At 37.6% G+C, this 22,399-nt stretch overlaps 1 protein-coding gene across 7 annotated transcripts in view; it reads left to right on the top strand.

The window, feature by feature from the left end:
* The window catches only part of CDC42BPA (CDC42 binding protein kinase alpha), a 186,436-nt gene that overhangs the window by 60,471 nt on the left and 103,566 nt on the right, over window positions 1-22,399 (top strand). For all 7 annotated transcript variants that reach the window (XM_066316304.1, XM_066316311.1, XM_066316309.1 and 4 more), the window contains exons 4-6: window positions 4,978-5,061; window positions 9,344-9,439; window positions 13,884-14,032. In XM_066316304.1, coding sequence (XP_066172401.1) covers window positions 4,978-5,061; window positions 9,344-9,439; window positions 13,884-14,032 — 329 coding nt within the window. The remainder of the gene's footprint in view (window positions 1-4,977; window positions 5,062-9,343; window positions 9,440-13,883; window positions 14,033-22,399) is intronic.

Raw genomic sequence — 22,399 nt, 5'->3', positions numbered from 1 at the left:
CCATCTGGAGTAAAGCTTCTTTATAAAGGAGACTGATGGCTGAAGTTACTAATGGATAATTTATCTTTAGACTAAACCTCTGCCACAGAGAATGTTGCAATCTCTATTTTGATGTAAACACTTCTGCTTAAAAGATTAGCCTTGGTCAGTGCTACCATAGGAGTTGCAGCTGAGTTCATGTAGAGATTGTGTTTTAAATATAAGAAAAATTGCTGATGTTGGTGCCTGCTTGTCAGTAGGATCATGCATGAAACCTGCCTTACATTCTGTTTTTAAGAGAAGTCATTCTTGTCTGCTAAATCAGCATCAAACTCCACAGCAGCTAAACCGCAAAGAAACCGTAGTTCTTTCTCAGGAAGTTCTTTGTGGTGAATCATCCCATGAACAGTGAGAATGTAACTTTCCCTGTCCCCTTCTGGGGACAGTCTGTGTAATTGGTTAGTTCTTCTCTTCTAGGAACAGTGTTTCTTTCTAATTCCTCATCTGAAGAAGATAGCATGACTCTATTAATGGTCAAAATCTCCAGCAAGGGGTAAACTGAAGTTCTTTCAGTGAAGATGTTTGGGTTTTTATGTTCTTTAAGTAGGACTTAATTAATATTTGGAAGGATATATGTCTTGCTGGGTTAGCAAAGAGAAGTTTTACACGGGCATTTGTCTATGAAAAGAAGTTCTATACAAAATTGCTAATTTTCCTGTAAAATAACCAGTAAATATCTGAGTAAGATGGAAAAAAGGACCACCAAATTTTACTGCTACTTAAACCACAAAAAAACTATATTAATATTAAATTGCACAATACTTGTATTTACTGAGACAGATTAAGAAATCTGAAAGAATGTATTTTCTTTCCAGCAAACTATAAATGAGACCAAGGTTGCTCTAGGTTACTGGGAGGGGTAATTTTTGTCTCCTGAATCAACACAATTCTGAAATTCTGTAGACTACAAAGTTAGTATAAGTTTTCTTTGGCACAGTCTCAGACTTGTTCTTATTTTGATTTTACACTACTCAATTTCTTCAATTTGCATAGTCAAGAAATATTTCCCTTTTTGTTTTCACAAGTTTAATGCGGACAAAAAAGTAGTTTAAACAAGTTACTGCTTATAACTGTAAGAGTTCATTGTTCCTAGTTTTGTTTTTCCCCTTACTTTTTTTTCTGCCTTCTGAGAAGGCGTCCTTTTTGTCAAATTATTCACGTGCCCCTTCCCTCTGCATGCCTACATTTACTTATTTACAATTATATGTAAGAGTGCTGCCTTTAGAAAACACAGATGTTTTGCTTGGGGGAGGAGCAGGATTATCATGGTTAAATTAATGATGTGGGCTTCAAGTGTTTCATTGTGCTGGCTTTGAGCACCAGGGTTTGAAAAACCTAACTCAAAACAAAAAGACTTTAAACTTGGGAGCTGAAAAATGCTGCTAGGAGAGGTGAAGCAACTGCGCAACAGCTCTTAGTGATGTCCCTCAGCACTATAAAAGTGTAGCTTAGTGAAAATCCTGTCTAATACAAAATTTTCAGTTGATTCAGTTGTAGCTTTGAAAAAATATTCAGTGCATGCTTATGCTAGCAAATATTAGGTTGTTATGTTGTTGATATTTTGAAGATGATGAATTTTGTAGCTTCAGAATGAGCTAGTTACTCCTAATTTTTGTCATTCTTTCTTGTCTGTTGTTCTTGCTGGACAAGAAAACCAATGCTGAATCTTCTTTTTTCTTTCTTTTTATTTCAACTTTAATAGCTTCTGCTCTAGTTTCTTTCTGTATAACGCTATTGCTTTTTAAGGAAAGGGAGAGTGCAGACAAATATCCTGGAGACAAATAGCCAAGCCTGGGGCAGAAGGTGTCTGATAGCATGCCAAACTAGACTGCTGTTTGTGGGAAATATGGAAAATGTTTGGAAGACTGGGAAAAAAACTTTCTATCTGACTAAATCCAAGATGTTTACATCAGCACATACCAATCTTTTTTTTTTTTTTTTTGGGGGGGAGGTACCTGCTCACTGGAAAACAAAATTTAAAAAACCCTCAACCTTAAAGTCTAATTTCAAGAAGTTCCACTTCAGGAACTTTAGGAAGAAGAACTTTAATTTAAGAAGACGCTTCAGGATCACTAGGACAGGAATGATTACTTTTTCTTCGTTTTGACAGCTTCACTGGGGAAGGGAAAAGATCAAAACAAAACTCTGTGTGTATTTGTGCCTTTGTGTAGGTAGTAAATACTCTGTGTATATGGAAACACTGCCTGGGTTTGTAATCATGATTCAGAATATTTTTTTGGTTACAATTAGAAACTACATCAGTCTGCTCACTGCTGAAGTGTCAGATTTTATTTTCACAGTCTTGGAATGAGCATTTTAGAATTTACTTTCATAAAGCACTGAGACACCCCCAAAAACATGCTGTGATTGCAGAAAGATGATGATGATGTCTGTGGTCTTTTGTGTGTGGTGATTATTGATATGGAATAACATTAATGGCTTTCACAGACTAAAAGCTTCAGACTGATTGTAAACACAGCTGGTAAACACGAGTCTATTTTTGTTCTTTAGTCACTCTTCAATGCTGTTATACATTTGCAGAAGTTACCAAGCCCTTGTTCATGCCACAGAAGACTTTTGTTCCAGATCTTCACTGAAGGCAGTGCTGTAGCTCCTGCAGTTGTGTCCAAGTGAATGCTGAACAGGAGACTGGAAATTTAGGCAGCTGTGAAGTCTTACTGTGTGTATTCCAATAACCAAGTCCTTTGCAGAATAACACAACCTTGCACTGAGCATGCTACAGGCAAGAAATGAAATCCTGAAATTGGCCTTGAAATGCTTGTATTGTCTTTTGCCTCCAGCTGCCTCTACTCCAGTGGTTAATGGTGGGGAAACTTACTTTCCATGCTGGGCAGCAGGAGCTACTCAGCTTCAGGAGCAGCAGCCTTTGAATTTTTCCCTGCAAGAGTCCCAAAAACCTTAAAGGTCTGGGTCACAACTGCATTGTAGCTTCCCACCATGGGTTGCATCAGCAGGGCTGTGCGTCCCTGTTGTCCAGTTTATGTAGGATAAAGTTTGAATACAGACTGGGTGCAATGTTACGACTTTCTCCTCCTACCATTTCTCGTTAGAGATTGATACAGATAATGGCTTACCAGAGCTTCTAACTAAGATTTAGCTATTAAAGCAAAAGGGTAATCACGGTCAAATCCGCTCTCTGGGCTATGTATTGCTGCAGAGGATTCATCTTTCCCTCAAAAAACAAAAATTGTGATCCTCAGTCTCGGGTTACCATGCGCAGCAGAACAAACATTCTTTATGAATTAAAATTATTATATTTTGGGTGAAAGTAATAATCCATTTTTGCTTTTCAAATCTGAAAGTACCTTAATGGATTCTAAATCTGAACTTGAACCTCATGTGAGGTAAGCTTTAAAAATTTCAGTCCATAAAGGAGTTTAAACAAATAAATGTAGTACCTTTCTGTCTTATCTCCTCCTTTTATCTCCCCGCCACTCCCTCCCCCTGCAGCCCTGGAAGGCAGCAGTGTCAAGGGCAGGGCCGATAATGCCCATATGGGAAGTGACAGCTGCTTGGTCTGTGAATCCAGAGCTAGGCAAGAGCTGCCCTGGGAGGTACATGTTGGTTTAGACATCAGAGTATCTATTGCAAGCCTTCAACCTGCGCTTTTGCCTCCTTTGTGAAGCTGTTGCGGTTAATGACACATTTGAAGATGGTTGAAAGAGGTTTGCATGACGCCTTCTTCAAACTGTCTGATCCTGTATTTTCTTTCCTCTTATCACTGTCTTCACACATTGCTGGTTTACTGATTATAAAAGAGGTGAAAGGAATGTAGGATTCAACCTTCTTTTTTTTTTTTTTTTTTTGTTGCTGGCCTGCAGGATGAAGATGATAATCTGTGTGACAGCATGTTGGTTTGTAACCAGATGCACACAGAAATAAACTTTTATCTGCTTTAGTTTTAAGATTCCTTTGAAAGGGAAGAGGCAGAACAGGATAGTTGGAGAATGATGGTTAGAATGTAGTAATTGTTGAACTTTTCTAGAGTTGGGATGATAATGCTGGTCTAGTTCTTATCAGCAGCTTTGAGTTTGTGGTACTTTCCTACCCATTTTGGTTAAGACACTGAGTTTTCCATACCCCAGGGAAGCCTGATTTGTGAAAACAAGTTTGTGTAAACTTCTTCCCTCCCTCTTTCCTAAAAATATTCTGTTAGCTTATATTATAGCTAAATGAAACTAATATTCTCAGAAAAGGATGGTGTCAGTGAACTTTGTTAATTTATTATTGCAGAGGCCTATGGCATCTAATGTTTCAGAAGCTATGAGGGGAGGAGAGGCAGCTGGGCAGGCTTGTTTTGTTAAGTTTTACTTCTCTAGAAACTGTGCATTTTAGAGTTTCCCTGCTGCTTACAACAAAAATGATAAGGAGCTCATTGAACTTCACGTGGAAAAATGTCAAGTCATTCCATCTGAAGAAAATCTAGTGCATTATTTGAAACAAGAGTGGAAGACTTTTTATGGCAAACCTACAGTTTTATTTGCATCTAAAACCAAAAACACATTGTTTATCTTGATTTAGAATTTGCTACACTGTTACCTTTTCTGGAGGGCTCTGAGATTAAATTTGTGTGTAGCACTGAAATCCAGGAGTATAAAGCATAGAGCCAGAGAGAGCTTCCTGTCGCCGTGATAGAGCAAGAAGTGTGATGGGCAGAAATGCCAGTTCTTCATTGATGGTCACCTAGAAAAACTTATATGTGGGGAAAGTGGGATACATAAGGAAAGCTTACAATAAACTTTTAATTTTCCTTTACTGTTGAGGTGTGTCTGTCTTGATGGTTTTGTGCGGCATTGTGTGCACAGTAAAAATGTGTCCAGAACACTCAGGAAAAACCTCCAAAACTGCAAAGTTACATAAAAATGAAAACAATATGCATTTTCTTTTTGTGACTAATATCTCATTTCTCTTTTCCAGGTTGCAGTAGTAAAACTGAAAAATGCAGATAAAGTTTTTGCCATGAAGATACTTAATAAGTGGGAGATGCTGAAGAGAGCTGAAGTAAGATTACTGTAATGTTTTTCATGATTGTGTCCTCTCGTACTCTGCTGAATTGACATTTCTCTGTCCACAAGTCTCCATGTTTGCTAGAGAGATAGATGAAGTGCTTCAATATTTACTGACAGTGTAAAGATTTATATTAAATAAGCTTGAAACAGTTCATCAGAAGGGTTAAAACAGCCTGGAATCTTGACTTCTGTGGGGCTGGATGTTTTTGACATTAGGTCTTTTCTGTAATTACCCAAGAATTACCAGCTACACAAGTGATCTTTTAATGCATTTGTTCCAGTTGAGAATGTAGTTTTTAGCAAATATTTTCCATGGTGGAAGGTAGTTAGTGAGCTATAAGAAGGTAATTGCAAAGCTAAAGCTCATCAAGCCTATTAGTTTCTCAGTAGTTAGACCTTAGTAAAGGCCCAGTGAGTAGACTGAAAAATCAGAAAGATAAGTTTCACATTAATTAGAGTGCATGTTTCCAAAAAATGTTAATCTGCAAAATTATGTGATAAAAAGGTCCTCATTATACCTGGCGTCTGAAAAAGCTGAGGCAGCTCTTTAACCAGCCTTGCATTTGCCTTAGCTGCCTACTTCCATTATACAACTCTGCTCTTCATAAAGTCCTTGATATATTTCCCCTGGATTTGTTTGAAAGGAAGCTTATAAAATGCAGCCTGCACCTGAATACTTGTGTATTAATTTTAGATGGAACATGTTATCTGCCTCTTCTAATTTGCTTTGAAATTCTTCATTTATGCATACTAAAAATACACTCGTAAATATATAGTTTTTATTCGAGACCTCAACTTTGCTGCTGCTCTCAGGCTGCCTTGCTGTTCAACTGCTTCCAAGTTTATTCTGATTTCCACATTTATGTTTTAATTACATCTTGGTAGGAAGTGAGATCAATGGGAAACCATCACACTTTGAAAAAAAAATATTCAGACAAATTAAAGCCAATTTCTGATGTGTGCACATCCTGTCTCTTTTAATGAAAATGTTATCGCATTAAGAATTATAAATGGCTTGCAGATTGTGATTAGATGTGGACAATGTGTTTCCTTTTTATCTAGAAATTATTCAGATACTGAGCAATCTGGCAGTAGTTTTGATTTAAAGAGGTATTACTCTCCAAGACAAATGTCATTACTGTAAGTTTTTATTATTTCAGTGAAAAAGAAAAGACCAGGAATAAAGCTTCACTCTATTTTTAAATGTACCCTTTTAAAGTGAGTTTGAAAACTGTTTCTTTTCATTAACATACAGTTATAAATAGGTTTCAAAATTTTTTCTCTATTCAAGGTATTAAAAATACTCTTCCCATGGGTCCAGCTGAATTTCTGGAAGTCTGAACCGTTAGCCTAAAAAGAATTACAGCTATGTTTTTCCATGTATTTGTAACCCATGGGTATATAGTGGAAAGAGAACCATCTGGAGTGAAAATGTATTCTAAAGCATGACCTTTAGAAACTGTAACCTGTCATTTTTAAACATTCATGAATGCACTTCTTACTGCTGATGGAGAAAATGACCCATTTTGCCTCTGTTAGCAGTACGCTGCACTAACACTGAGATACACAGGAAAATTGTGCAGTCCAAAAATACAAGCATATAGAAATATCTAAATGTTCATATACTTCTGTATCAACAGTGTGGGAAGTGGAAGTCTTTTGTATAAGCAAAAAGGGAGTATGTACTCCAAAAACGCTTGAGAATGCCAGATTAAGGTTGAGGACTGCAAGCTCTGAGTGCAAAAACTTTGTTGTGATAAAATTATACAGGTTGCAAAGTCAGTGTTCTTTTTTGTATAATACAGAGCATAAATTTTCCAAATACCAGCCACTGTTGAGATGGGATGTAGAACTGGGAACATTACTGATACAAGGAGTACCTGGAAGTGTGTGACATCTTGCTGTTACACTCCCAGACCTGTTACCCTGAGCGTTGACAGTCACTTAGCATTACAAGTGTGCCACACTGGTGCCAGATGAGGCTCAGGAGAGACCAGGACAAACATTAGGCAGCATGGAAGCAGTCAGCACCTGCTGGGGGTGCTGACTCTGAGCTGTGAGAACATGAGCACCAAAAAGCAGAGCAAGTCAAATTCTTTGCTGCTTGAAGGCCACGATAACAGGAGAGAGAGGACCACAGCGGTGAGTTGGCTTTGCTGTGACAGAGGGTTGGATCAGATGACCTCTGGAGATCTCTGCCAAGAGTTCAAGGAGACTGCCTAGGGAAGATGAAATGTAATGCTGGAATAATGGAATGCACAGAAATAGGCTTCATTTTAAAAAAGCCTGATTGAGCCATATTACAGTAATTAAAAGAACCACCGCTACTGTCCCTTTTTGTTGTTGTTGGAGTTGGTTTTTTACCGCTTCAACTCTGGCTGTTGCTGTCTCAGCTGTGATCTACTGTGATAGTAGCTGTTGCTTCAGCTCTAGGCATGCTGCCCAGAGGTGGGTGTCTGGAGTGCTCAAGGAATGCACGGTCTTTTGTCAAATCATGGCAAAAACAAGTAGAATTATATAAACTCTCTAGTAACTAATCCTATGATTTGTGTCATAACAAGTAGAGGAACTACCTGTTATTCATCCTTGTGAAAACAAGAGTTCCTAGTTATTTCTCTCTGAAATATGTCAAGAGTTTACAAACAAGGAAGGAAAAAATATCAAGCTGAAGCATCAAACAGCTTTTCTTCCTTCTGAAGATAATCTATGCTCATTCTTCTACCTCAAGTTAATTTTTCATTCAATAGCCTTTGAAGGCATTTGTTTTAAGTATATTTAGCTATTTTCTCAAATTTCACTGATTTATCCCCTGTATTGTGCAATGATTAAAATATGTCACCTTAATTTTTCCTGGTCTGCATCGTTCTTCCTCACTGTATTCACCAAGGACTTGTGATGGTTTATTTGCTTGGATGAGGGAGTTACTTGCTGTGCTGTTTTTGCTGCGTGTATTCTTGTGCATATCTCAATCTCAAATGATATTTCACTTTTCATTCTTCACTTTCCAAATCTCACAGCCAGCAAAAGCCATGCCAGCGTTCTGTTATTTTTCTATTGGATTTGTAAATTAAACTGAAAAAATAAAAGCAAAGGCTTGAATTTTCTTTAAACTTAGCTGTCTTGAAGATGGAAGAGACAGAGCAGGGTTCAAAATGATGAAACATCTTTGTGAAGAGCAGAGTGTGCTGGAATAAAATATGGCCTGTGTTTTTCTCAAACTCTATTCTAAATAGAGGCCCTACAATATTATTCTTTCCTTTGCGCTGTCTTTTAGATTTTTTTTTTTCTGAACAAAATTATGTGTTGGCTTTGTTATTTGGTACCTTTTGTTTTCTTGTGGTATTCACTTCAGAACTCACTCCCTTCAAAATATTTATGGGACTTTTTTGCTATAGTTTCTTCTTGGCTTTTCATTGTTTGGTCATTTTTGTCTGTCATTCTGCAGAGTTGTTTCTGCTGAGATTTTTTTCACTACTCAGGGCAAATTGCAAGACCTTCATTGGATTAAATGCTTTGCTTCTTTGCACTTGGTTTTTTTCACATTTTATCTTCTTTTGTTTTGTACAAACCTGTGTTCCACAAGTAAAACATTTGTTGGCAGTTTTTGTTCGTCCCCTGTTTCACTTGATACGAAGGCACCTCCTGCCTCCTGTTTTTCTTTCCAGTGTATTGAGGGGAAATCTCTTGGGATGTCTGGTCAACAGCTTATTTCTGGCAAGAGCAATATTCATTTCTTTCTGCTTTTCCTGAGCAAGGGCTATGGAGAAAGTGGTAAATGATTATCATCAAGTGATGGCTTCGTGGAGTTATTGGCAGCTACTTTCAAATGAAGAGAACCTTATGTGAAAACTCAAGTGTAAAACTAGGCTAACAGCATGATGAGATAAAACAACATAAGACTCTAAATTCCAGCTCTTTGACTCCTAGTGCAGTTACAATTATCTAATGCCATTATTGATTGTTTTTCTTAATCACACACTGCTATTCTGTCCTTATTGATGCATCAAGATTTTGATATTTTAGAAGATGGGAAGCAGCAGCTTATTTATCCCTTTGCTTCACTTAAAAGTACAGAGAAGTACAACTGTTTTAAGTTTGAAGAAGGTGGGCTCTTCTCATATCTGGGTGTTTTATTTTGTCATGTTTGGATAGTGTAATAAATGACTTCTTAAGTGTTTTCTCCCCTCAAATATAATGTCAAAACACAGTCAACTTGCTAAATGTTTTTCTTTATGTGTTTTACCTAATGCCTGTAATATTTTTCTCCCCTTTAGACAGCCTGCTTTCGAGAAGAGAGAGACGTGTTAGTGAATGGAGATAACCAGTGGATCACAACATTACATTATGCATTCCAGGATGAAAACTATTTAGTAAGTGTTGCTTTTATATAGATGTCTATCTGTCTGTGTGGAAATGCAGAGTCTTGGTAGTGATCTGAGACAGAAAAGTAGGTTATTGTTAATTTTGTGTTCTGTGCCATGCAGACCATGTGAGGGTGTGTGATTTTTCCATAAAGTTCTAAAGGGTGGAAACTGGTCAGAAACTTTGAAAGTTTTGCTATAAATACCTCAGGAAGGCAGGTTTCTTTTCTAAATCACTTTGCATTTCTTGGTAAGCTGTGGTGTATCTGCAGATTCTTTCTTACAGTTTTTCATTCCAGTTTAATTGGATTCATAAAATTAAAAGTGTACTTACTAACGTAGATTTTCTATTTTACTTTAATTTTTAATGATTAACCATGCTGATTACTGTTTTACAGAGAGAAATTGGGAGTAGCCCTGTTTTGAAACAACTTACTATTTTGAGGACTTAAACTCAGTAAGCTGTCACAAAACAATAAAATGTTATTGCAGCATGGAAGAATGCCACTAAATGCTCATAAATAAGAATTGGAAGCTGTAGTTATAGATTAAAATGTCTCTTTTATGTTATTTAATTTTTGAGTGTTTTCAATGACTCACAAAAAGAAACTTATATGAGGAAAAGTGGCCAATTTTCTATAAAATCTTTTCCACTTAAAAAGTATTTTGATTGTGATACAGTTTCAATAATATTTATGCCTGACAAAGTAAACAGCTACACATTGATGGCTTTTGATTATTTGAGTTTTATTGCCTCGTGCTTTGGATTCTCTATCATTAGCAATTATAATGATGTTTTTTAGAATCTACTATACAGCCACAATATTTTTTCTTCCCAGTCTGTCCAATACAAAAAGTGCTATACCTGGAACTCTTGCAGACTTGCAGTGTTTTTTGTCATTGCACTTCTGTCAGTTAGATGCCTGGGGATCCATGGATTTTGGTGGATTTGTAAAGAAATGGGGCTCTGGATTTGTAAGTCTACCTCTTGGTGTAAATACCTCCCAGCCAACTTCCTGCTTTGTTAATGTGGACAGTAAAAATAATCTCTTGTATTGTGTAATTCTGATCTTATCATTAACAACACTTTAAGGAAAGTATTATATATTCCACAACGGCCTGATAGAATTTGTTTTATTCTTGCCAGTTTCCTTGTTTCCACTAAGCACAGAGCAGGTTCTGTTCTTCATCTTTGATAGTCTGCTGACAGGAGCTAGTTCTGCAGCCTGCTGGGCAAAATATCAGGAATACTGGGAGTTTGTATCATCACTAGTTCTCCGTATGCTTTTTATTAAAATCATGTGTAACACAAGTGGCCTTTAAAAAAATCTGTGTAGATGGAGCAGTAGATGAGCTTGAGCAGTGACTGTTGCCTGCCTTGAGATGGACCCCAACAGAGTGGAGAACTGAACAGAGTGAAAACTCATGAAGTTCCACTAAGAGAAAGGCAGTGCCCTGCACCTGGGGTGGAATAAAAGAAACCCAGTACCTGCTGGGGGCCAGGCGATTGGAAAACAGCTTTACTTGAGGTCCTGGCAGATAACAAGCCTAACCATGAGCCAGCAATGCACTCTTGCAGTAAAATAGGCCAGGAGTATTCTGGGAAAAGTGTTGCCAGCAGGTCAGGAGAGGTCCTTTCTCTCTGCTCAGCCCTGTCCCAGCTGCACCTGAAGTGCTATGTCCAAATCTGAGCTCCCCAGGGCAAAAGAGAGATGGAACTACTGGAGCAAGTCCATTGTGAGGCCAGAAGGATGACTGAGACACTGGGGCAGCCCAGATGGGATGAGAGAACTGGGATTCTTCAGCCCAAATAAATGTGGGATGGAGAGGTCAATATTGATATCATCGATGTGTACAAACACTGAATGAAGGGAATCGAGATAAGGGAGCTGGATTCCTCTCAGTGGTGCCTGGGGAAAGGACAGGAGCCAGTGGACACAACCTGAAACATGTGGAGTTTCATCAGAAAACAAGAAAACCCTTCTTTATTGGGAGATACTCAAACCCCAGCTGGAGACACTCATCATCAGCCTTTTCTAGCTGACTCTACTTGAGCAGATGAGGTCTGAATCTGTGATTGCAGATGAAATGAATCTGTGATTTAGGATTAAATGCCTGTGCTGAACTTCCCCTACTTACTAGAATTCACAGTTCTTAGCTTTTTCTTTCTCTTGGAAAGGTCGTGTTGTTGTATAGTCATATTTTGAGAAGTAGTTGAGACTTGGATAGAGCTGGATGATTGTGTACATTTATAAAGTATTTTTAAAGCTTAAAAAAACTCCCTATTTTTATAAGGATGTGGATATTTGACATTGGCCATTGGATGGAATTTTTTAATGGAAAATGTAGTTTTTAGGTTTAACTGTCATTCCTCTCCTGTATTCATTTTCACAGCCTAATACCATGAGTTACAGTTTAAGTGTTGGCTCATTCAAGGAATTGAAGGTTTCAGTGTCATTAGGCTACTATGTTGCTTTTGCAACCATAGGAGGAGGTTCAGAATCCTGTGTTTTAAGAGCTAAAATTCCATTATTTTGCTATATCCAGTAGCTGAGTTGCAGAGGTTCTGAAAGTGCTGAAGAATGAGTGCAGAGATCCCACATCAGTTAGGAGAATCTGAAGGGTTTTTTTAATACACTTTCAAAGCAATAAGTTCAGCTCTTGGAGATGTCTGTGCAATGCATTTAATAATAAATATCCGAAGTTCCAAGGGCTTAATGCATTTTCTAAAACTGTAAAACACAAGAAACTAATACAATCAATCTTGTTCCAGAAGGAGCGTGGGAGCGCCACTGAATAGAAGATACTTATCTTCTATAAGGATTGTGAGCATAATTTAAGAAGATTAGTATTCTGTTCAGAAAGCAACAGATGAAAATTTGACTATCAACACATTTAAAATCTTGTGGAAATGCCTTTTGTGCTTTCTTATGCACTTGGAATCAATGAGTATGCCCACATTATTCTGTATCAAGCTGTTAAAATCTTTGTTCATCACCTTTATTGTTATGGAAAATATGAGGGAAAAGAAACAGATGTAAGATTTCTGCCTGCCCCTCATCTTCCCTAGAGCTGGCATAATTTTACGGATTTTTTTCCTTCATATTTTAGTGTCTTTGTCTGAAAATGGGAAAGGCAAACATGTGAGAGGAACTAATATAAATAGTCCCTTTGGGTTGCGTTTTCAGGATTTTAAAGAAACAAATCAAGGTATACATTATTACATTTTCCTTTTTTTATTATTTATGGTCTTCTTCAGAGTCACTGCTTCAAATGCAGATAGGCTGCCTTCCTGGAAACAGGCTGGAGCTCTAAGCAAAACCTTTCAGGTAGTCTAGTGCAAATTTGATTCTTGGAGCTGTGCTGTGAAGGGCCAGGAGCTGGACTTCAGTGATCTTTGTGGGTCCCTTCCAGCTCAGGATATTCTGTGGTTCTAATTAACCTGTCCACAATGATGTTTGAAGGTAATAATGTAGCACTACATGTTAAATTAGAATGTTTATAATTTGTTTGTTAGCTGTAATTAATTTGATTTTTTTTTCTTTTCCCCATTTGCCCCTCAGGTGCTGTTTCATAATTAAAACAAACTAAACTAAACTAAAATATATCAGTCCTGATTTTCACACTTAAGTTTCACTTTTTCCAGTCATTTTAACTATGTTGCTAAAAGAAGTGGCATTTTATTCTTTATATACAGTAAAATGCAGAAAGGCTCTGATTTCTTTAAAATCTTTGCATCCACTTTTATGGCTGGCTAGTTTTATGTTTCATTAATACATAAGAAATAACTTTTTTTCTCCATCCTTTCAATTAGAGAAGGTGACATGTATTTTATGTTGCCAGGTCCTGTATCATGTGTAATGTCAACAGTTTCTGGAATTATGCTGTGGGTCGTTGGAAGTCTCTCAGACTTTGCCTTAATCTGAATAGTCCAAAAACTTTACTCTCCAAAGTAATTTACTTAGTGGGAAAAAAAGCTGGTAGGGAAAAAGGGGAGGGGAAGTCTTGGAAATTAGGGCAAGGTAAATGAGATTACAAATTAACACACTTGTTTCATTTTTATAGGTCTGTACTTTAATCCTTACTCATTTAGCATTCCAGCAAAGGGTGCCGTTTTCTTAAGGGAAGGGATCCAAAGGATCCAAATCCAAAGGATCTAAATATTTCATGTTTGATGGTGGGACTGGTGATGGGATGAAGTTGGTACTGTTTTGTCATGAGGCTTTTGGTATTTGTGGAGGTATAAATAGGAAAAATATTCAAGTAGGCTAAATGTTAAACTGACTACTGTTTTCAGAGCACCTAAGCAACTTGGTTAGGTTTTTTTATGTCCATAATAATTTTTGCAATTAATTAATTTTTATGCTTCAGTGAGTATTTAGTCTTTTATTCACTCAGTAAATTGTGATTATTTCCCCCCTCACACTGTTCTTTCATCCTTCCCACTCCTTAGTACCTGGTTATGGATTACTATGTTGGAGGAGACCTGCTTACATTGCTCAGCAAGTTTGAGGACAGACTCCCTGAAGATATGGCTCGCTTTTATTTGGCTGAAATGGTGATAGCCATTGATTCAGTCCATCAGTTGCATTATGTTCACAGGTAAGTAATTAGAGCTCCAAATTCCTGTTAGAGTTATGGAGAGTTACTTGATGGAGTGAAACTACTTCCTGTTAGTGATTTTAAGCTGCTAACAAGTCCTTGCTGTGATAGTCAGCCCCATAGAATCAATCTCTCTGTATGTTGTGGTTATTGGAGCTGTTGGTAAACTTGTACATATGGTCAGAGGCATACGTACAATGAATGAACCTCAAAAAGCATCTCATGAACCTCGCACGCTGATGTGTTTGAGAGTTAATGATCCATAATTTATAAAAGCAAAACTGGAAACCTGTTTGTGAAATGTGATCAACTTTGAACAGATTTATTGAAAGGTCAAATTTTGTTTCTTCATGAATCTGTCTGATTTATACCGAAGCTGAAAACACACAACTTTCTGCTGTGAAGTTTTTTTTCAGCATTTTCTTTTGGACTTAAGGATAAAATATTTAAAATAAAGTGAGGGCAGCTAAATGAATAGAAGTACTTCCACTGTGATACTTATCTTTCCCTTAGTGTGTATATGTATGTATACATATATATATTTATATATATGTGTTCACAGGAAAAATATTAAGTCATTTGTGTCTAGCTTTTCTGGAGACCGTGATTGATTTTTCCACAAAACTAGCCTCATCTTTTCTTTGATATATCATTCTCTGCTGAACTCCATGGTAATTCCTGTGTGCAGAGAACAAGGTTATCTTACAAGAGGCAGAATCTTCAAATGCACTCAACAGATGCACTTGACTCTGACAGAAGTCAGGAGGAAATCTCCCAGTTCTTTAAGCTGAATCATTAAGTTGGCAGAATGAGCTTGTTTGATACATCCGTCTATCAGGCTTAATTAGGGTCTGTACTAACCATGTCCTCTTTTACTGTTCCCACTTGGCTGCTTCACTGCAAAAAAGGTGTGTGGGAAGAGTGGGGGCAGTTTTAGGGTTGTGGTTTTTTTATCCAAAAGGTGTATTGTGGTTTGTTTTGGTGTGTTACTGGGTTGTGTTTTATTTCCTTTGAAACTGTGTCTTCTCACGAGAGAGCTGGTGGGCTGATGCTCAAGTGCAAATCACTCTTCTGGAATAGTTTGAAGTCTGCTAGTTTGCTGAAGAGCTGTGTCTACCTGCTAAAGACAACTTTGTGTGATAATATCTCATGGAAAAACCCAGAGTACTTTCTTTGAGTATTGAAGATTTGAATTGTGTAATTTCTGCCTCTTCCTTGTTTTAGTTTTTTTTTGCTTAGGACCTGATGTGAAAGGTTTTGCTTTCAATTTAATTTGGATCTAATCCTTAAAATGTGTTTGTAGGTAAATTGGTGAGACACTATCTACTGTTGCCAGATCTTTTACCCAGTAAATCTGCCTATGGAGTAGTAACTATTTCCAGAAGAACAGATTCCTCCTACCTTTCCCTCCAAACAGATCAAAATCTTTGTAATTCAGTACTGCTAGTATGTAATGTGCAACAGATGTGATGTTTCTTTCCATCCACAAACAGTAGTGTCCCCAAGATTAAGTAGGTGCTGATGTGAAATTTGGGATGAAAATAGTAGCATTGCAGTTGAAAAAAATATGCTAATTTTTATGCTTGCATGTTTATTAATATGATTTTTTTACCAAAATACATTCTTGGTCCTTTTTTGTTTGTTTTGTGGCATTGCCAGTGAACTTCATGTTCATAAATTTCTAAATGCCACTTTGGCATTTTATCATTAGTGCTGCTGTAATACAATGCCTGTTTATAAAGGCATGTTGGGTAAGATTAAAAATGTAAAGAGCACTTGAGTATATGTTAAATGATCAGCCTTTGAAATGAGACCCGTTTCACTGTTATTTTTATTAAGATGTTTGCAACTGGTAAAGCAAAAGAAAGGAAAAGAAAACACATCATCTAAATGCCACTAATGCTCTTTTCCTGAAGGCTTAACCATGGTGGCCACATCCTTTTTTGGGAGTGCCTTGCACACAGCAAAGGATGTTGGAGAAGAAGGAGGAAATAGTGCTAAAAGCTGGATTAATGTAGCAGCTGCAGTAGTGGTGTTTCAAATGAATAGCCAGTGTGCATCAGGATTTGATCTGGGTTGTTGCTACTGAACTAGAAACCGTGCTTTAGGCATGTTTTGGTCAAGGTTCTATTCACACAGTAAGATAGCAGATTGCTTTGTTTTGTTTCCTTTTAGTGCCCCAGTTCTTTCAGGATAGATTTTCATATTAATCATTCATAGCGGTGTACTTTGATGGGAATTTTTGATTTTCTGTGAATGTTTTTGTACTTTTTGAAAATGGTATTTCTGTTTTTCTTCTAAGTGTGTCACTCCTCTTCTAGCGTCAATCACTTTTTAGTTGTCAATTAGTTTTGTTTGGGAGCGATGCTGATTACAGTAGCTGTTTTTGTGCCAACCACTCTGATGTCAAATGCAAGACACTTTCCTTTCCTGAAGTACATTGGCCAAGATTCTGAAATGTCAAATACAAACAACTTCAGCATTACTTAAATTTCTGTTTTTCAGGTTTTCAGTTCCAAATTTGAATGCTATTTCTGCACTGGTGTTATTGAATTGCAGGATGGATTTATAGTGGGAAGGAAATTATAATCTAGATATTAATAGAATTGTGCAGATCAATTGTTTGGTGTTTTTGAAGCTATCTCCTGATTCCTAATGAAATTAAGAAAAAGAAAAGCTGCTGGCTAAAAATAAAATTAATACGACCATTTCTAGGGTATTCTTCATGTTTTCTCAGGTTGTATCCTCTTTTTAGTTTCAACGAATGTGAGATCCAATGTTTTTGAGATAACATCAGTCAGAACAGAAATCTTGCATAATTTTTCATTTCTGACTAATTAATTTCTGTGAACAAATTTTGTGGTAATTTACCTGGTAGCTAAATGATGGCTGAGAATGTAAACAAAATGGCCTTTTCTTTAGTGTCTTAGTTTTTGTCATTGGTATGAATTCACTAGCACTGGCACTGCCAAGTGATGTTGAGAGCTCCAAGGCTAGCTTCAGAAAGAAAACTTCATCTGAGTTAAATCTATGTGCAGCTGTTCAAAATGAGAAAGAAAGTACATACTTGTATCTCTCACAAATTCACAACTTCTTTGGGAAGCTTATACCTCACCCTGATATCTTCAATTACAATTTGTACCAATGAAGTGCTGCTTGCTTTTAGGCCAGGTGTTATCTTGTGCCAGTCTTCTGCAAATTGTAGCATCATACAGGTTAAGATTTCCCATTTGTTAGGAATCAACAACATTTGTCTTTTATTTTTATATATTTTTAGCACCTTTCTTTTGTTTTTCTTTCCCCCCTTTGAAACAAGTCTCTATATGCATTAATATTAATTTTATTTTCAAGGATGTGTTGTTACTTAATTCCTTATGGCATATGTTAAAAGCTTATGTTTGCATGCATTATCAGATACCCAGGTGTGAACTGCAGTAAAGTGTAAAACTCTTCTCAGTTTCAGCTAGGTAGCTACACTTTCTTTATGCATGTTGTGTTACCACAAACACAAAACAATTGTTTTTCCTATAACACCTTTATGATTTTATTTGTGAAGCAGGTTTCCTCTCAGTTTTATGTCAAGTAGAAATTCTCAGTTTTGTCTAAATCCTTTAGAGTGAAAAAAGACTGGAGAAGGCCTGTTTGCCACAAGAGGAAATTTTCCCTGAGAATTGCAGAAGATGCCTCTGGACAGGAGCTTGTCTGGGGCACACTCAGTGTGCCACTGGTGGCTTTGCACACCCCTGCACTGTCTGTGCTGCTGCCTTTTGTGCTGTCTTCCGAGGCAGCCCCTTAGTAAGGGTGCATCTAAGTCTGTCTCTGTCCTAAATTTAATTTGGGGCATTACATCTTCTTGAAAAGTAGAGAATTATAAGTGTTAATGTGCTTAAATAATTTTCCTCTTGACTTTCTTTCCTCCACCTATTTATTCTGTGCAGGGTTGCACACTGATTTAGGGCAGAACCAATTTGCAGCTAGGGAGTGTTCAACATTTAGACTCATGATCCTCCAGACCACTGCAAAAATATTCATTTAAAATAGTTTCCGTATATTGGCACACACCCACATTAAACAGTCATCTTTTTCTACTGAATGGTAAAGCAATCCTTAGTTACCTTCTTACTAAGAAAATATTTTGGGAAGATTATGAAACACCTGTGTTAATTACTATTTTTGTTGGTTAAGTTTATGGGAGGATAGTTAAGACTATAGGGCAAACTCTTTAAGTTACATACATGTCAGGTGTTGTCTTTTGCGTGTGAAAAGAGGCATGCAAAGCATAAACACACCCACTTCCAGAAAATATGTGAGATTACAGTTAGCTCCATCAGGATATTTCTGGATTTCTGGTTGCTGCTGTCTTTTAGTTGGAAGGATTTTAGCATTCTAAACCACCAGATACCTGTTCTTATTCTTCTCTTTTGATTTTCTATGTCAGCTTCTGAAATTTAAGCTGAGCTTCACTGGAACATTTGAGCTCTTAAAATGTAGAGCAGCAGAATTCTCCGAGGAAGTGACATCCTTTCTGAGAAATACTGAGCATAAGGGAATAAATCCATTAGAGACATAAAAGAACTGCCTATTCCCTATCAAGCCGGATTCTGCTTTTAACAAGGAGGTTCTATTTGTCCTAAGTAGAAATCATCTTAGGGACATCCCTGAAATATTTAGTGTCAGCAGGCAGCTGAAATCTGGTATCCTTTGTAGGATGCATTTCACTTTCAACTGTAAGTTTCAGTGCCAGCGTATCCATTTTTGACTTGCTGAATAAGTGGTTTTCTGTCTTCTGGGTGTATCCCGTCTTTACTGATCATTAATTTGCTTAAGTGGAAAATTTAGGGGTGGAAGGCCCATCTTGGGAGTTAGCTGCATTGCGTGGTGTGTCTGAGTTGAGTTGGCGCAAGGATGAGCCAAGTGCTCTGGCCCTTGGTAAAGTGAGCCCTCATTGTGGGTTTCAAAGAAAGCAACCTCGTATTTTAAGTGTTTACCAAACTTTGCAACAGACATAATGTGGAATACACACATGAAGATGTCCTTACAAAGTGCTGAGAGTGAAGGAAACAGGGCTAGAAAAATAAGGAAAAAATAACATTGGATTATTTTGATAGTTACTGAAAATGTATTGCTTTGAAATGTGGCATGGTTTAGTTTTACATGGAGGACTGCAGGACAGAAAGTTATTTTAGTGAGTGTTTAGTAAGCCAGTGCTTCCTTACGAGGTATTCTGTGACAAAGGTAGGAGAGTTGTTTCCGCTCCATTTTCCCCCTGAGGAGGGGCTGGATACAAAGGTTATCTGGGCCTTCATTCTGCCCTGTGACCTCGTATGGTACAAACACTGGCAGCTGCTCTCAAAGTGTGCCCTCAGGGTGGCACCTGACCTGCTCTGAGGGCTGCATGAGGTTAATGCTCTTTGACTGCAATTCATCGGTAGGATTTCCAAAGGAGCTTGCCATGACCTAGAAGTATTTTGAAATAAAAGGCCCACAGATGCCTGAAGTGCCAAGAGCTAGTGGATCACGCTGGCTGTACAGTATGGAGAAGGCAAATGGTTTCTTGGAGTGTCTCATGGCAGTGTTAATCTGAGTGAAAGCTGCATAGTGGGTGACTGAGCTGGAAGGGACCTATATGTATATTCTGTGTCATTTGAGCAGGAGGAGTTTAAAAGCCCTAAAACCAGCCCCTTAAGCGATAGAAGCCTTGAGCAGTCCTTTCAGCAGAGGTGCCTTTACAAATGTATCTTTAGACCTTATTTCTCCCATTGTTCCTCTCTCCCCAAGCTCCAGGCATTCCTTCTTCTCTGCTGAAACAAAGGCTTGTGGCACTGTGCAGGGAACTGAACAGGGACACCAGGCCAAGTGAGAAGGAACTTTACTTTTAACTAACCTGGGTCAATTCTTCAATCTTAAAGGGAGTAGTAGGAAGTCGCTTTAAGCCAGTCTTTTCAATAAAAACATTGTTCATTATGTTGTGCCTGTTTCTGCCCTACATCCCTTGATGTACTTGGGTTATCTAGCAATGTGATTCTAAAGAAAGGGCATGAGAAACAGTTGGAGTGTCATAAATGTATGATATCCTCAGCTTACAGTAAAACCTTCACCTTTAATGTTTGACCTCCCAGCAAAGGAGGTTGTTGATTATTGCCAGCTGAGGAAGGCTGGCAGAACAAGGCCTGCAACCCTCCTTTCTTTCTGAGTCCCTAACTGTCCTTTAGCTGGCACTAGTTCTCCCATACTAGAAAGGAGACTCAGGAAAAGGAGGATCGTGTCGATGAAGAGTTGATATTTTTTTCATGTTGGTTTGTGCACCTTCTGGATGAGGTTGCTCGGAAGGCAGACGGATGTGAGCAATCTGCCAGATGGTATGTAATCTCCCTTAGGTAGGAATTGGTTGTGATTGTCATAAAACAGAAGTGTGTGAACCTTCCTAAAAGTGAAAATGAAAGAGAGAGACAAGAAATAGAGTTTAATTGGAAAGGGTCCTTTTTAACTCTTAAGAAGAATATTATTAATATCTGAAGTTTTCTGTAGAAAAACTGGTGGTCTTCCCTTCCAAGTAACAATGTTTAAAGCAACACTCAGAGGATGCTACATGTGATGGAACTTTTCAAGAGCTCCTGCTGCCTGTGGCATAAAGCTTGATATGACTTCTTTGGTGTTCACAGAAGAAAGGTCTATGTTAGAACAGTCATAGCCCTGGCATGAGGTCTGTTTCAATGTTTACTGAAGTAGGAGGTGTTCACAGAATGTAATAACTTCTTTTGAGGACAAAACATTCCCATTTACAAGCTGTTTTTATGTAAGTTAAGCTATAATTTTAGACTCATTCTCTTCTGATCATTTTAGACCTGGAAATATTTTTCCTACTGCTTTCTTTGATATCCAAAATCAACATCAGGAAAGTAGGACAAAAAAAATTTTCTTATTTCTGAATTTTTTGTCTCAGTGGCTGTGGTTCTGAGGGTGTAATTAGCTCTTTGTTTGGTGACCAAGATAGAGTTGGTAATTGCATTTCAGTAATTTTGTTGTTGTTTATTAAGTTCAGAATGCTGCAGGCAGAAATGAGGATGGCAGTTGTGTGATAGAGTCTTTGTTATTCTCAAGAATTTTTTAATATGGAAGCTATCTGCCTCATTTTGTCTTCTACAGACCTTCCATTTAATTATCTGTGTGAACACAGTCTTTATTTCAGAACTACCTCTTTTCATAGGGTCTCCAGTTTTTATTTATGAATGCCTTGTGTGTTCCTCAAGTTCCTTCATGAAATGCCTTTATTTTATGTGCCCTTTGCTTCCTTTTTAATATTTGAAATACAATTAAGTTTATATTATTTGATTACATAAGATTAGAAACTGCACTGAACAAATTCATTATCATTATCTGACTTCAAATGTCATGTAGATTAGTCATTGCACAAATAAGTAACAATAACTTGGCATTAAAGTCAGATATTCCTGCAGTGTTCATATAAAACTGCAACACTGAGATGCCTGAATGTATTATTAAGAAGTGTTTTAAAACCTGGTTTCTTGCTAGAGCATTATTTGCAGTGAATATTTGGTGGGTCTGGAGTGAAAATATCTTAAGTAGCTGAACTTTCAGATCTGACAAGTAGAAATTTAATGTTTGAATTTCTGAGTTGAATGGCTGTTGCCTCAACCACTAAAAGTACTTCCTTTTTTTCATAGTAAAGTGTGATAACCTTGCAAGATATCTTATCATAATAACATATGATATCATATCATATGATATATGATAATCAGGGCAAGAATCTGGTTCCTGGAAGGACAGTTAAGGAAGTATTAGTCCAAATAACCTTGTCTGCATTGAAGCTGTTTTTCAGTCCCTCTTGCATTTCTGTCTTGCATTTCCCTCTTGCATTTCTAGAAGAGCTGTTGTTGCATTGGTAAAGAAGCCTACCTTGTGTTCCTTTTCAATAACAGCAAAATACTGCTGGCTTTTAACTTCTTAAATGAGGAAAAAAAATAGGTCACTTAACATCCTGCAAATTAGGATACTGCTTACCAAGCAGATGCTTGCATGAGGTCAGGCTTGGTTCAGTTGTGGAAGGTTCTGTGGTTGGGGTCAGGGAAGCAAGACCTTGTGGAGCTTTATCTGAAAAGTTGTATTAAAATCTTTATTGACTCAGGTGCCGCGATGTTTGTGCTGTTCAGTTTTTCTTTATTAGCTATTGGGGGGCAGCCTTTAGCATTTCCTCATGCAGCAGGAAGCAGTGAGATCGCTGCCACTGTAACTCAGTAATTCTTAATCAGATACAGTGTGTGAAGTCCTGGAAAAGGGCATTAGAAAGGTACCAAGAGAAAACAGTGGCTTAGAGAAGGGGAAAAAGGGAGGAAGGGCTAAAATCTG

The sequence above is a fragment of the Sylvia atricapilla genome, chromosome 3 (assembly GCF_009819655.1).
Source record: "Sylvia atricapilla isolate bSylAtr1 chromosome 3, bSylAtr1.pri, whole genome shotgun sequence".
Taxonomy (NCBI): Eukaryota; Metazoa; Chordata; class Aves; order Passeriformes; family Sylviidae; genus Sylvia; species Sylvia atricapilla.
This window is presented reverse-complemented; position numbering and strand designations above follow the sequence as displayed.